Genomic DNA, 13,935 nt, shown 5'->3' on the forward strand with positions numbered 1-13,935 from the left:
GTCCCAGGAACTACATCTCACAAATGTCAACTTCTATTTTTCCCAAACTCCGTCAGTGTTCACATTTGGGCATATTAAGTATTGGTGTCAAATTTGGTCCAGATCCATCATTGTTTGAGTCCACAGTGCTCTCTGGATGCAGGTGAACTACAACTCCCAAACTCAAGGTCAAGGTCCACCAGACCCTTCCTTGTATTTTCTGTTGGTCATGGGAGTTATGTGTGCCAAGTTTGATTCAATTCCATTGCTGGTGGAGTTCAGAATGCTCTTTGATTGTAGGTGAACTATAAATCCCAGCAACTACATCTCACAAATGTCAACTTCTATTTTCCCCAAACTGGAAACAGTGTTCACATTTGGGCATAATGAGTATTTGTGCCATATTTGGTCCAGATCCATCATTGTTTGAATCCACAGTGCTCTCTGGATGTAGGTGAACTACAACTCCCAAACTCAAGATCAAGATCCATCAGACCCTTCCTTGTATTTTCTGTTGGTCATGGGAGTTATGTGTGCCAAGTTTGAGTCAATTCCATTGTTGGTGGAGTTCAGAATGCTCTTTGATTGTAAGTGAACTATAAATCCCAGCAACTATTTATGTATTATTTATTTATTAGGAGCATTTCTGTCCCACCCTTCTTGCCTTCGAAGAGGGACTCAGAACGTTTACCAATATGACAAAATCATTCCTCTCAACCCCACCATTATTCAAATTTGGGCATATCAGGTATTTCTGCCAAATGTGTTCCAGTGAATGAAAATATATCCTGCATATCCGATATTTACGTGACGATGCATAACAGTAGAAAAATTGCAGTTACGAAGTGGCAACGAAAATAATGTTATGGTTGGGGGTCACTACAACATGAGGGACTGTATTAAGGGGTCATGGCATTAGGAAGGTTGAGAAACTCTGGTCTAGAACAAAATATGCTGCATGATTTCCCTCCTGCAAAAACACAAGTTTTTGCAATTGAATACACTTTTTCCAGAGAAGAAGATTGGAAGTCTACGTGAATTCCCCTACCCCCCCCCTTTTTTTTCCGGCACCCTCCACACACCCCACTCCCCCCCCTTTTTTCTCTTTTTTTTTCTGTTGCCCCCCCCCCCCCCGGCGTATAAAATTTGTATGTATATATTCGGCCCAGTATCACCCTATACCCTTATCCTGGTTTTATGTATATTTAAAGAGAAAATGTAACTAATAAAAAGTATTTTAAAAAAATAAAGAATTGTTGTTGTTGTATACATGCCACAAACAAGTCAAATCTCTCCTCAAAAACTGCCCAGAAGCAGTTTTGCTAGTCCTTTCCTCCCAAACAGAGGAGATGAAATGTGGTTTCGAGTCCATCAGACACAAATAAGTCAAATCACTCAATGTATTGTCGAAGGTTTTCATGGCCGGAATCACTGGGTTGTTGTGAGTTTTTTCGGACTATATGGCCATGTTCTAGAGGCATACTCTCCTGACGTTTCGCCTGCATAGTGAGGATGCTTGCCATAGATGCAGGCGAAACGTCAGGAGAGAATGCTTCTAGAACATGGCCATACAGCCCGGAAAAAAAACACAACAACTCAAATCACTCAGCTTAGGGTTAAGCTCCCAGGTGGTTTGCTCAGTTCGTTCCTCTGATACAGAACCTGAAGCAGCCAGTGTTGGTTGGGGGGTGCCCCACAGGGCAGACGCTGCTTGAGTTTCCAAGATCGGAATGGATGGAGTGCTCTTTACGCAGAAGCCTCTCCAAGGGTTGCCCTTCCCTGGCTGGGCAAATCCCTCCTCCTCTTCCTCTTCCTCCTCCTCTCCTTGGGTCCTTCCCAGGATGAATCAGCCTTTGTGATGTGTGCAGAGGGTCTTGTCCCGTGAACTCTGGCACACACACACACACACACACACACACACACACGTGGGAATCCGGGTTATTGTGGGAGGGGAGAAGGAGGCTGGGCCCAGGACTTTGCCGCGCTCCTGGCAGTCCTGCCTTTGTTTCCAGGCAGACTCCAGTGCGGAATCAGGGAATGCGCATGTGTTTGGGATGCTGGTTGGCGGGGACGCGATCCAAAAACACACATGGCACTTTCCTCTAGCGCAAGCAGAGGAGGGCATATAATACCCAACCTCTATGGATTTCTTTTATGCCCCTCTTCCAAAAATCATACTACGCTCCCTTTCTCCATCTCTAGGGTTGCATCGCTTTAAACACATCATGCATAAAGAGTAAAAAAAAGAACATAAAAGGCACCTGGAAAAGAAGGTATTGACACTTTAGTTGATGGTTTGAGACTATCTTTTCCCCATTAGTTTAGGGACTGAGAAAGCTCTATTTCACATCTTGACCAATAGGGAGTCACCAAGAGCAGCCCCAAACCAAAGGCCCTGCAGTAATCTAGTGGGTGAAATAAGTCCAAAACACCTTGAGGACCAGAGTTTGGGGACCATTTGTTTAGGGACTGAGAAAGCTCTATCTCACATCTTGATCAATAGGGAGTCACCAAGGGCAGCCCCAAACCAAAGGCCCTGCGGTTATCTAGCAGGTGAAATGAGTCCAAAACACCTTGAGGACCAGAGTTTGGGGACCATTAGTTTTTTTTTTTTTAATTTAATTATAAATCTTTATTGAATTTTCATAATATACATGAATTAAAAACAGGTTTGAAAAGGAAATATGGGGAGGGAAGTTAGGGAAAGTAGAGGGGTTTTAGGGAGGGGGGGTAGAATTGTGCATTATATGGAGGGGGATGGGCGTGAAGGGGTATCGGGGTAGTGAGGGATAAGATTAAAAGGAGAGAAATTCAGTCTTAAGAGAGATTTGTGAGGTGTTTCGAGTTGGCTTCCAAGAGTCTTCGAGGATGGTCTTCTCCTTTTCCTTCTTTGTTGTAATCTTCTTTTTGTTTCTTTTGGGTTGTTTCTCCTTGTGGAGAGTCTTCTTTGGCCCTTTTTCTTTTGTCTTCGTTTTCTGATATTATCTTGTCTATTTCGTTTGTTTCTTAGTATTTTCCTTTTATTTTGTTTTGTTATTTTAAATATTCATCAAAATTTGCCCAGTCAGTCTCTGTCTCCTCTACCCCCTTGTTCCTTTGTAGAAGATGACTTAATCTATCCATATTTCTTACTTCTAGAAGTTTTTTCTTCCAATCTTCTATCGTAGGCGTTTCTTTCCTTCTCCATAGTTTTGCGTAGCATATCCTCGCTGCGGTGGTGGCAAGGAATAACAGTTTATCTATGTTTCTTTCTAATTTTTTTATGGTGATTCCTAGCAAGAATATTTCTGGTTTTAATGGGATTTGAATCTTTAAGGCTTTTTGTAGTATAGCATGTATTTCTTTCCAGAATTCTTTCGCTTTCTTGCATTGCCACCACATATGGTATAGCGTGCCGTCGACTGTCTCGCACTTCCAACATTTTGGGTTCATATTTTTGTAGTATTTACTTAATTTAAATGGTGTCCTATACCACCTGTTAAATAATTTTATCCAATTTTCCTGCATGTCGTATGCTCTTAAGTATTTTATTTTTTTCTTCCAAATTTCTTCCCATTCTTCCATGCCAATCGTTCTGCCAATATTTCTTGCCCACTTTACCATACAACCTTTCACTTCCTCTTCTTCAGTATCCCATTTCAATAATTCTCTATATATCTTTGAGATTTTTTTCCTTTGAGTTTCCCAAATTCTGTCCCAGATGTTTTCTTTTGTCTCAAATCCTATTTTTTTATCATTCCTAAAGTAGTCTTGAATCTGTCTATATTGGAGCCATGTCAAATTTATATACTTTGTTTTTAAGTCTGTTAGGGGTTTCAAATGTGTTTCTTTATTGATCTCCGTTGTTAATTCTTTATAATTTGGCCAATTGATCCATCCGATTTCTTTTCTTTGGCATGACTCTAGGGGGGACACCCACTTTGGTGTCTTGTTGTACATTCTTTTTTTATATTTGTTCCATACTTTTATGATAGCAGCTCTTAAAAAGTGATTGCCAAAATTTTTCTCTAATTTAGTTTTCTCATACCATATGTATGCGTGCCACCCCCTGCGTAGGTCAAAACTTTCTAAATTCAATATTTTTTCTTTTTTTAATCGTATCCAGTCGGAGATCCAGGCTAGAGCGCATGCTTCTGCGTATATTGCTAGATTTGGCAATGATAGGCCCCCCCTCTCCTTGTCATCTGTTAAATTTTTGAAGCTTATTCTGGGTTTTTTCCCTTGCCAGATAAAATTCTTTATATCTTTGTTCCACTTATTTGTTTCTTTTTGGCGCCTAATTATTGGAATGTTTTGAAATAAGAATAGCATACGGGGCAAAACATTCATTTTTATGCAGGATATTCTTCCCAGGAGTGAAATCTTTAAGTGTTTCCAATTTTCTAAATTATGTTTTATTTCTCTCCATGTTTTCGTATAGTTATTTTCTAGTAACTTTGCGTTTTTTGGTGTTATGATGATTCCTAAGTATTTTATTTTGGGTACTATTTTGATTTTCCATAGCTCTTTTATCTGCTCAATCTTCTTTTTGGATAAGTTTTTTGTTATTGCCTCTGTTTTTTCTAAATTTAACTTGAACCCCGCCACTCTTCCAAATTCGTTGATTGTGTCCATCCATTTATTTAACGTTTTGTTTGGTTCTTCTATAAAGCAGATGATGTCGTCTGCAAATGCACGACACTTATAAGAATGACCATTTATCTTTGCTCCCTTTAATTCTGGATCATCTCTAATATTATTTAATAAGATTTCCATACTTAATATAAAAATTAACGGTGACAATGGGCACCCTTGTCTTGTACCTTTTCTGATGTCAATTTTTTGGGATTCTTGCCCATTCACTATAATTCTTGCATTTTGTATTTTATATATTGCCTCGATCGAATTCCGAAAGTAGTACCCCATATCCATTTCCTTAATCAATAATTTGAAAAAGTTCCAATTGATTCTATCAAACGCTTTTTCCGCGTCGATAGCTAAGAACATTACTTCGTTTTGTATTTTTTTATCATAATATTCAATTAAGTCCACCACTGTTCTAACGTTCTCGCTTTGATTTCTACCAGGTAAAAAACCTGTTTGCTCTTCTTTTATCCAATTTACCATACATTTTTTGAGCCTTTCTGCCAATATGTCACTAAATAATTTATAATCCAAATTTAGTAGGGATATCGGTCTATAATTTTCTATTTTTTCTTGATTTTTGTTTTGTTTTGGGATTACACATATAGTGGCTTCTCTCCAAGTTAACGGCATTTCCTGTTTTTCTCGGATTTCATTCATAACTCTTTTTAGATATGGTGTCAATTCTGTTTGTAATTTCTTATAGAAAATTGCCGTATATCCGTCCGGTCCGGGGGCTTTATTCATTTTCAATTTTTTTATTGCCAGAGCAATCTCTTTTTCTGTTATTTCTTTATTTAATATTTCTCTCTCCTCTTCAGATAATTTTTGGATTTCCCTCTTCTCTAAGTATTTCATAATCTCTTCGTTTTTTATTTGTTCATCTCTGTAGAGTATTCTGTAATATTTTTCGAATTGGCTTCTTATTCCTGTCTCATCTGTGTATATTTTTTCCTCCGTTCTGATCTTTGTTATATAGCATTTTTCTTTCTTCTTTCTCAGTTTTCTTGCAAGCCAGGCCCCAGGTTTGTTCGCGCTTTGGAAATATTCTGCCCTTATATAATTCAATTGTTTTGCTTTCTCTTCTAATTCCAAGAATTCTCTTTCTTTTTGTAATTTTGTTAATTTATTTATTGTTCCTCTGTTTTTTGGGTCATTTTTAAGATTCCTCTCTTCTTTTTCAATTTTCTCTCGTATTATTTCCATTTTTTTCATCTTCTCCTTTTTCTTCCATGCTTTTTGTTGGATTAGGTGGCCTCGCATAACAGCTTTGCCTGCCTCCCATAAGGTAAAAGTGTTCATGTCCTCTGTGTCATTATTTTCAAAATATTCTTTCAAGAGCCTTCTGTTCCTTTCAACATCTTCTTCTCTTAGTAATAAGTACTCATCTAGTTTCCATCTCCATTGTTTATTTTCCCCTTTTACTACCATCTCTAGTGGACAATGGTCTGAGTCTGTCCTCGGGAGAATGTTTATCTTTTTGACTTTAGATACAATGGATGGTGAGGCCCATATCATATCTATCCTCGACCAGGATTTGTGCCTGGCCGAGAAGTATGTGTAATCCTGGGTGCCCTCATTTCTTTGCCTCCAGACGTCCACTGTATTCATTTCCTCCAATAAATTTTTTAGTGCTTTTGGCATCAGTCCTACTTTTTTCTTTTCCCCATTTTTTGTGTGTTTATCTCCCCCTGATCTGTCTTTTCTGTCGTCCAGAACGCTGTTAAAGTCCCCCAGAATTATTATTTTATCGAATTCTTGTTTAAATATGTATTCTTTTAACGTCTTTGTGAATGTTGCTTTTGTTTCATTCGGGGCATACACATTACAAATTAAAATTCTAGAATTTTGCCAGATTATCTTAACCCCAAGTATTCTACCATCGGGGTCTTTGAAGACCAGTTCAGACTCTATGTTTTCTTTTATATATGTAACCACCCCTCTTTTCTTTTCGTTAGCCGATGCATAGTAGGTTTTCCCTAATTTTTTGTTTATTAAATGGGGGGTGTGTTTATGATTAATATGTGTCTCTTGCAGAGCCACTACATGACACTTTCTCTTGATTAAATTGGTAAAAACTTTGTTTCTTTTATTAGGCAAATTTAGACCATTAATATTGTTACAGTATATTTTTAAATCCATTTATCAGTTACCAAAAACACCAAAAGTTTTTTCTTTTTTGTTTATTTATTGCTCTCTTGGCTCTTCTGTTTCTTCTGTTTCTTCTTCGACTTCTCCTTCTTCTTTGTCTTCTGTGTCTAACTCTAGACTAGGTCCTGGCATTCTTTTTGAGATCTTTCTTTCTTGGTATTGGTGGTCAGGGTCTGGGGTGTCTCTTCTGATCAATAGAGTATTCTGTCTTATGGTTTCCCTTCTCTTCTGTTTTCTATTTTCGTCCTGTTCCTCTTCATTCCCTTTCGTTATTTCTTTGTAGAGTTTCCTGGCCTTTTCCACTGTTTTTACCCAGTGTCTCTGTCCTTCATGCGTCACCATCAGGCCTTCGTCCCTTTCCCATCGAAATCTAATTTCTCGTTTTTTCAACTCCTCTGTCAAGAAGGAGTATTTTCGTCTGCTACTGATGACGGAGCCTGGGAATTCCTTGAGTACCACCACTCGTTTATCTTTGTAACATATAATTCTTTTACTGCTTGTTTTCAAGATTTCGTCCCGAGTCACTTTTCTTGTAAATTGAGCTATTACATCACGATCTGTTTTGTTCTTTCTTGCAAAATTGGTGTTTACTCTAAATACTCTGTCTGTTTGTTCATCTATGTATTGGGTTGTGCACTGTAGCAATTCTGCTAGGATCTCCGTCGTTTTCTCTCGTATGTCTTCATTTTCTTCTTCTTTTATGTTTCTTAAACGAAGTTGGTACTCTGTTTCCCGGGTCTCCAGTAAGTCTTGTCTAGTCGTCAGTTTTTGACTTAATGTTTCTAGTGATTTCAGTCTCGAATGTGTCAGGGTATGTCTTTCCTCTTCCTCTTTGCTTTTTGTCTGTAGTTGTTTGATTTCTTCCTTCATTGTCTCAGTGTCTCTCCTCATCGCACCTAGTTCCTCCTTTATTTCCTTCTTCAGTTCGGCCATTTGTACTTGTGCTATCTTCTGATAGGCATCCTGTTTTTCCTTCATCTCCGTTACCTCTTTCCCTATGGCCTTCATTTCTTTCAGAAGTTCTGTTAATCTGGAATCTTCTCCTATAGTTGTCATTCTGGTGGTCGCACCGCTGGTATTTTCCTTGTCTTTGTCTTTGTCTTTATCTTTATCCTTATCCTTATTCGTTTCTTTCATGTCCTTAGGTTCTTTAAGCTCTCTGAGCTCTCTTCCACTTTTGGGTGATTGTGCCATAATCTCCTTCCCACTTTTCAATTTCATTGCTGTTGCCATTTGGATCTCTTGCACCAATTTTGATATCTGTAAACAGATACTTTATTAGTGGGATTTGTACAATCCGTTTATTCTCTTTGTTCTCTTATCTATCAACTTTATAATTCACCAACCTTCTTACATTAGTTTAGGGACTGAGAAATCTCTATCTCACATCTTGATCAACAGAAGTCTCCAAGGGGAGCCCCAAGCCAAATGCCCTGCGGTAATCTAGCAGGTGAAATAAGTCCAAAACACCTTGAAGACCAGAGTTTGGGGACCATTAGTTTAGGGGCTGAAAAAGCTCTATCTCACATCTTGATCAATAGGGAGTCACCAAGGGCAGCCCCAAGCCAAATGCCCTGCAGTAATCTAGCGGGTGAAATAAGTCCAAAACACCTTGAGGACCAGAGTTTGGGGACCATTCGTTTAGGGACTGAGAAAGCTCTATCTCGCATCTTGATCAAAAGGGAGTCGCCAAGGGCAGCCCCAAACCAAAAGCCCTGTGGTAATCTAGCGGGTGAAATAAGTCCAAAACACCTTGAGGACCAGAGTTTGGGGACCATTCGTTTAGGGACTGAGAAAGCTCTATCTCGCATCTTGATCAAAAGGGAGTCGTCAAGGGCAGCCCCAAACCAAAAGCCCTGTGGTAATCTAGCGGGTGAAATAAGTCCAAAACACCTTGAGGACCAGAGTTTGGGGACCATTCGTTTAGGGACTGAGAAAGCTCTATCTCGCATCTTGATCAAAAGGGAGTCGCCAAGGGCAGCCCCAAACCAAAAGCCCTGTGGTAATCTAGCGGGTGAAATAAGTCCAAAACACCTTGAGGACCAGAGTTTGGGGACCATTATTATAATATATAATTCCAAATTCTCCAAAAATAAACAAATGGTGCCTGCCTATACGCCAAAGGAGACGTGTTGTGCCCTGCAGAATGAGTGAAGTTTGGCATAACTCTGACTGCCAACACTCAGTGCTATGGAATCCTTAGAGCTGTAGTTTTATAAGGTCTTCTCTGCCAAAGACGGCTAAACACCGACTCCCGTTTCCCCAAACATTGAGTTCTAGTAGTTAAAGTGCTGTCTAACGGCATTCATATCCCTTGTCTCTGCATAGTTTGAAGGATGGAAGAGGGTTTGTTTACTTTTCTGAGATTTTCCTGGCTTTCTCCCCAAAAGTCCAAAACACAGAGAAGGCAAGCAAACACGGAGAAGGCAAGCAAGTCAAGATGGACAGGGATCAAGAAAGCAGGTGGTCGTCCTTACTTGCCCCAGTAGCTAGTCCATGTCAACAGCACTCACCAATTGAAACTAATCCTGTGTGATCCCACTTACAGAGTTGCTGGACACCTCACTGTTGGCCTCTTCTCCAATGAAAACTTTGAAAACAGTACCAAACATCATCGCCATCAATAACAAACTTCATAGGTCACAACCATTGAGCAAACTGGCAAATTTGTCTCTTCTCCATCAGTACCAAACATCAAAATAAATGCCAAAACAATATTCCTTACTGTTGTTGGTATTGCCAATGTGAAATGCACAACACATTCTCCATCTGGAGTATGGAGGCAGTTTGACCCCACTTGAACTGCCCAGCTCAATGTTATGGGATCCTGAGAGTTGTAGGTCGACAAGGCCTAAGGACTCTTTGGCAGAGGAAGGTTACAATCTGCAACAACTCCTAGGATCCCATAGCAGTGCACACTGGAATCCAAGTGGCCTCAAACTGCATTCATTCTATAGCGTAGACATATCTGTATCTCACCTCCTACTTGAAAGTAAATTCCAAATCCATCTATGTATCCATCTACGTATGTATCATATCCATTATATAAATATATAGGCACATAAGAGAAGACTGTTTTCAACCACTTGGCATACCTTTTGCAAAAGTTAGTCTCCAAGGAGCAATATATCAATCAGTCTATCCATTCATCTATCTATCCATACAGCCATTCATTCATCCAGGAGGAGACTGGTAGACAGGAATAATCTAGACGCAAGTTTGATTACCTTCTATCTATCCATCATTCATACATCTATCAATCCATCCAGGAGGAGACTGGTTAAAGGAACAATCTGGTCTTTCCATCTATCTACAGTATCTATCTATCTATCTATCTATCTATCTATCTATCTATCTATCCATCCATCCATCCATCCATCCATCCATCCATCTACCACAGTGGTTCTGAACCTGGGGTCCCCAGATGTTTTTGGCCTTCAACTCCCAGAAATCCAAATAGCTGGTAAACTGGCTGGGATTTCTGGGAGTTGTAGGCCAAAAACATCTGAGGACCCCAGGTTGAGATCCACTGATCTACCAGGAGGTGATTGGTAGGAAGGACAAACCTGAACTTACTATCAGTTATCATCTATCTATTGATCTGTCCATCCATTCTGAAGAAGACTGATAGAAAGGAACCATCTGGCCTTGCTTTTGACTACCTTCTGACTATTCATCTATGTATCCATCTATCCTCCTACCTCCTACAAATCTAGCCTTACCTTTGATTACCTTCTATCTATCTATCTATCCATGTATGTATCATCTATCTATCTATCTATCTATCTATCTATCTATCTATCTATCTATCTACATATCATCTATGTATCCATCTATCCTCCTACCTCCTACAAATCTAGCCTTACCTTTGATTACCTTCTATCTATCTATCCATATATGTATCATCTATCTATCTATCTATTTATCTATCTACATATCATCTATGTATCCATCTATCCCCTTACCTAGCCTTACCTTTGATTACCTTCTATCTATCTATCCATGTATGTATCATCTATCTATCTATCTATCTATCTATCTATCTATCTATCTATCCATCTATCCATCCATCCAACCATCCATCTATTTATTTTAAACACTAGCTGTACCCGCCATGCTTTGCTGTGGCCAACCTGCCCTCATTCTTTCTCTCCTTTCTTTCTCTCCTTTCTTTCTCTCCTTTCTTTCTCTTCCTCCTTCTCTTCCTCTTTCCTTTCCTCTTTTTCTTTCCCTTCTTCTTTCTTCCTTCTCTACCTGTTTCTTTTCTCTCTTCCTTTGCTCTTTGGTTCCGTCCTTCCTTGTCTCTCTCCTTTTTCCTTCCCTCTTTCTTTCATTCCTTCTCTCCTTCCTTCCCTCTTTCACTTTTTTATTTCCTTCTCTCCTTCTTTCCTTCTTTTGCTCTTTCTCTCCCACCTTCTCTACTTACTTCTCTATCCTTCTTTCTTTCCTTCCTTTTTTCTCTTCTCTCCTTCCTTCTCTACTTACTTCCTTCTCTATGCTTCTCTTTCCTTCCTTCTCCCCTTCCCTCCTTCTTTCTCTCCCTCCTTCTCTACTTCCTTCCTTCTCTATCCTTCTTTCTTTCCTTCCTTCTCTCCTTCCCTCCTTCCTTCTCTACCTTTTCTCCTTCCCTCCTCCTTTCTCTTCTCTCCCACTTTATCTCCCTCCTTCTCTCCTTCCTTCCTTCTCTACCCTTCTTTCTTTACTTCCTTCTCTCTCTTTCTCTCCCTCCTTCTCTCCTCTTTCCTTTCCTTCTTTCTTTCTCCTCCTTCTTTCCGTTCTCTCCCTCCTTCCCTACTTACTTCCTTCTCTACCCTTCTTTCTTTCCTTCCTTCTCTCCTTCCTTCCTTCTTTCTCTTTCTCTCCCTCCTTCCTTCTCTACCCTTTTTCTTTCCTTCTTTCTCTCCCCTCCCTGCTTCCCCCTTTCTGTGTGTGTTTTGTGTGTGTGTGCGTGTGCGCGCGCATGAGTTGTAATGTAATTTTTTTTTGCTTTTTAAATCCCTTCTGCTGTGTTTTTCAGTGCTTTTATGAGTGAAGGACATACATTGTATTGTTAGGGGCCTTGTGTCCAAATTTGGTGTCAATTCCCCCAGTGGTTTTTGAGTTATGTTAGTCCCACAAACGAACATTATATTTTTATTTATATAGATTTATATTCTTCCCTTCTCACCCCAAAGGGGACTCAAGGTGGAGCATAGCATATATACGGCAAACATTTAATGCCGGGACAAGAATTTATTATATGCATAAACATTAAAAACATTTATCTCAGCATTAAAATACACTGTTTGAAACTATCTCAATCATGGCCTGGTAAGGTTTCCTATCACTGCTTTATTGTCCCGAAAGCTTGGTCCCACAGCCAAGTGTTTACCATCCTTATGAAGGACAGCAGGGAGGAGGCTGATCTGATCTCACCAGGAAGTGAGTTCCATAGCTGGGGGGCCATCACCAAGAAGGCCCTCTCCCTTGTTCCCACCAAATGCGCCTGTGACAGTGGTGGGACAGAGAGCAGGGCCTCCTTGGAGAATCTTAATCTCCGTGGTGGTTCATAAGGGGAGATGCATTCAGACACGTAAATTGGGCCAGGGCCATTTAGGGCTTTATAGGCCAAAGTCAGCACTTTGAATTGTGCCCAGTAGCAAACTGGCAGTCAGTGGAACTGGCGTAACATGGGAGTTGTATGCTCCCTTTATGCTGCCCTAGTTATTAACCAGTATCATCTATGTATCCATGTATCCATCTATGTACATATGCCCTAGTTATTAACCAGTATCCATCTATGTACATATGTATCTATCTATCATCTATTCATCCATCCATCCATGAATCCACCTAGCTATCAATATGTATTGTCTATGTATCTATTTATGTATCAGTCTGTGTATGTATCTACCCATCTCTCTATCCATCCGTCCATCCTGAAGACTGATAGAAAGGAACAATCTGGATTTACCTTCAGCTACCTTCTATATATCCATCTATATCTATGTATCCATGTATGCATGTATGTATCATCTATATATTTATTTATCTATCCATCCATGTATGTATCCATGTATCTATCATCTATCTATCTATCTATCTATCTACCCATCTCTCTATCCATCCGTCCATCCTGGAGAAGACTGATAGAAAAGAACAATCTGGACTTACCTTCGGCTACCTTCTATATATCCATCTATATCTATGTATCCATCTATGCATGTATGTATCATCTATATATTTATTTATCTATCCATCCATGTATGTATCCATGTATCTATCATCTATCTATCTGTCTATCTATCTATCCATCTCCCTATCCATCCATCAATCCTGGAGAAGACTGATAGAAAGGAACTATCTTCTGACTATCTTCTGTCTCTCCATGTATCAATCTGTGTATGTATGTATCCATCTAGGTATTTATGTATCTAACCATCCATCCATTTATGTATCCATCTAGGTATCTATGTATCTATCCACCTCCCCATCCCTCTATCAAACCATCCTGGAGAAGATTGATCGAAAGCTGTAATCTGGCTTTACCTTTGACCTTAACCCCAACTCTATCTATCCATCTATGTATACATCTCTGTATCTATCTATCTATCTATCTATCTATCTATCTATCTATCTATCCATCCATTTCCCTATCCATCCATCAATCCTGGAGAAGACTGATAGAAAGGAACTATATGGGTTTACCTTTGACTACCTTCTGTCTCTCCATCTATCAGTCAATCCATGTATGTATCCATCTAGGTATTTATGTATCTATCCGTCCATCCATTTATGTATCCATCCAGGTATCTAGGTATCTAGGTATCTATCCACCTCCCCATCCCTCTATCAAACCATCCTGGAGAAGATAGATCGAAAGCTGTAATCTGGCTTTACCTTTGACCTTAACCCCAACTCTATCTATCCATCTATGTATACATCTCTGTATCTATCTATCTATCTATCTATCTATCTATCTATCTATCCATTTCCCTATCCATCCATCAATCCTGGAGAAGACTGATAGAAAGGAACTATATGGGTTTACCTTTGACTACCTTCTGTCTCTCCATCTATCAATCAATCCATGTATGTATCCATCTAGGTATTTATGTATCTATCCGTCCATCCATTTATGTATCCATCTAGGTATCTAGGTATCTAGGTATCTATCCACCTCCCCATCCCTCTATCAAACCA

At 39.5% G+C, this 13,935-nt stretch overlaps 1 protein-coding gene and 1 long non-coding RNA gene across 6 annotated transcripts in view; both read right to left on the minus strand.

The window, feature by feature from the left end:
• Positions 1 to 13,935, minus strand: part of LOC137097634 (uncharacterized) — a 457,703-nt gene that overhangs the window by 178,401 nt on the left and 265,367 nt on the right. The gene's annotated exons all lie outside the window — the stretch shown is intronic.
• MBNL3 (muscleblind like splicing regulator 3) overlaps positions 1 to 13,935 on the minus strand; it is a 156,095-nt gene that overhangs the window by 136,296 nt on the left and 5,864 nt on the right. The window contains exon 2 of one of the 5 annotated variants that reach the window (XM_067471639.1): positions 6,666 to 8,013. The exons of the other annotated variants lie outside the window; for them this stretch is intronic. Coding sequence (XP_067327740.1) covers positions 6,790 to 7,986 — 1,197 coding nt within the window. The 5' untranslated portion in view covers positions 7,987 to 8,013 and the 3' untranslated portion in view covers positions 6,666 to 6,789. Of the gene's footprint in view, positions 1 to 6,665; positions 8,014 to 13,935 lie in introns of those variants that run through there. 5 annotated transcript variants of the gene reach the window in all.

Source organism: Anolis sagrei, chromosome 10 (genome assembly GCF_037176765.1).
Source record: "Anolis sagrei isolate rAnoSag1 chromosome 10, rAnoSag1.mat, whole genome shotgun sequence".
In the NCBI taxonomy this organism is placed as follows: domain Eukaryota; kingdom Metazoa; phylum Chordata; class Lepidosauria; order Squamata; family Dactyloidae; genus Anolis; species Anolis sagrei.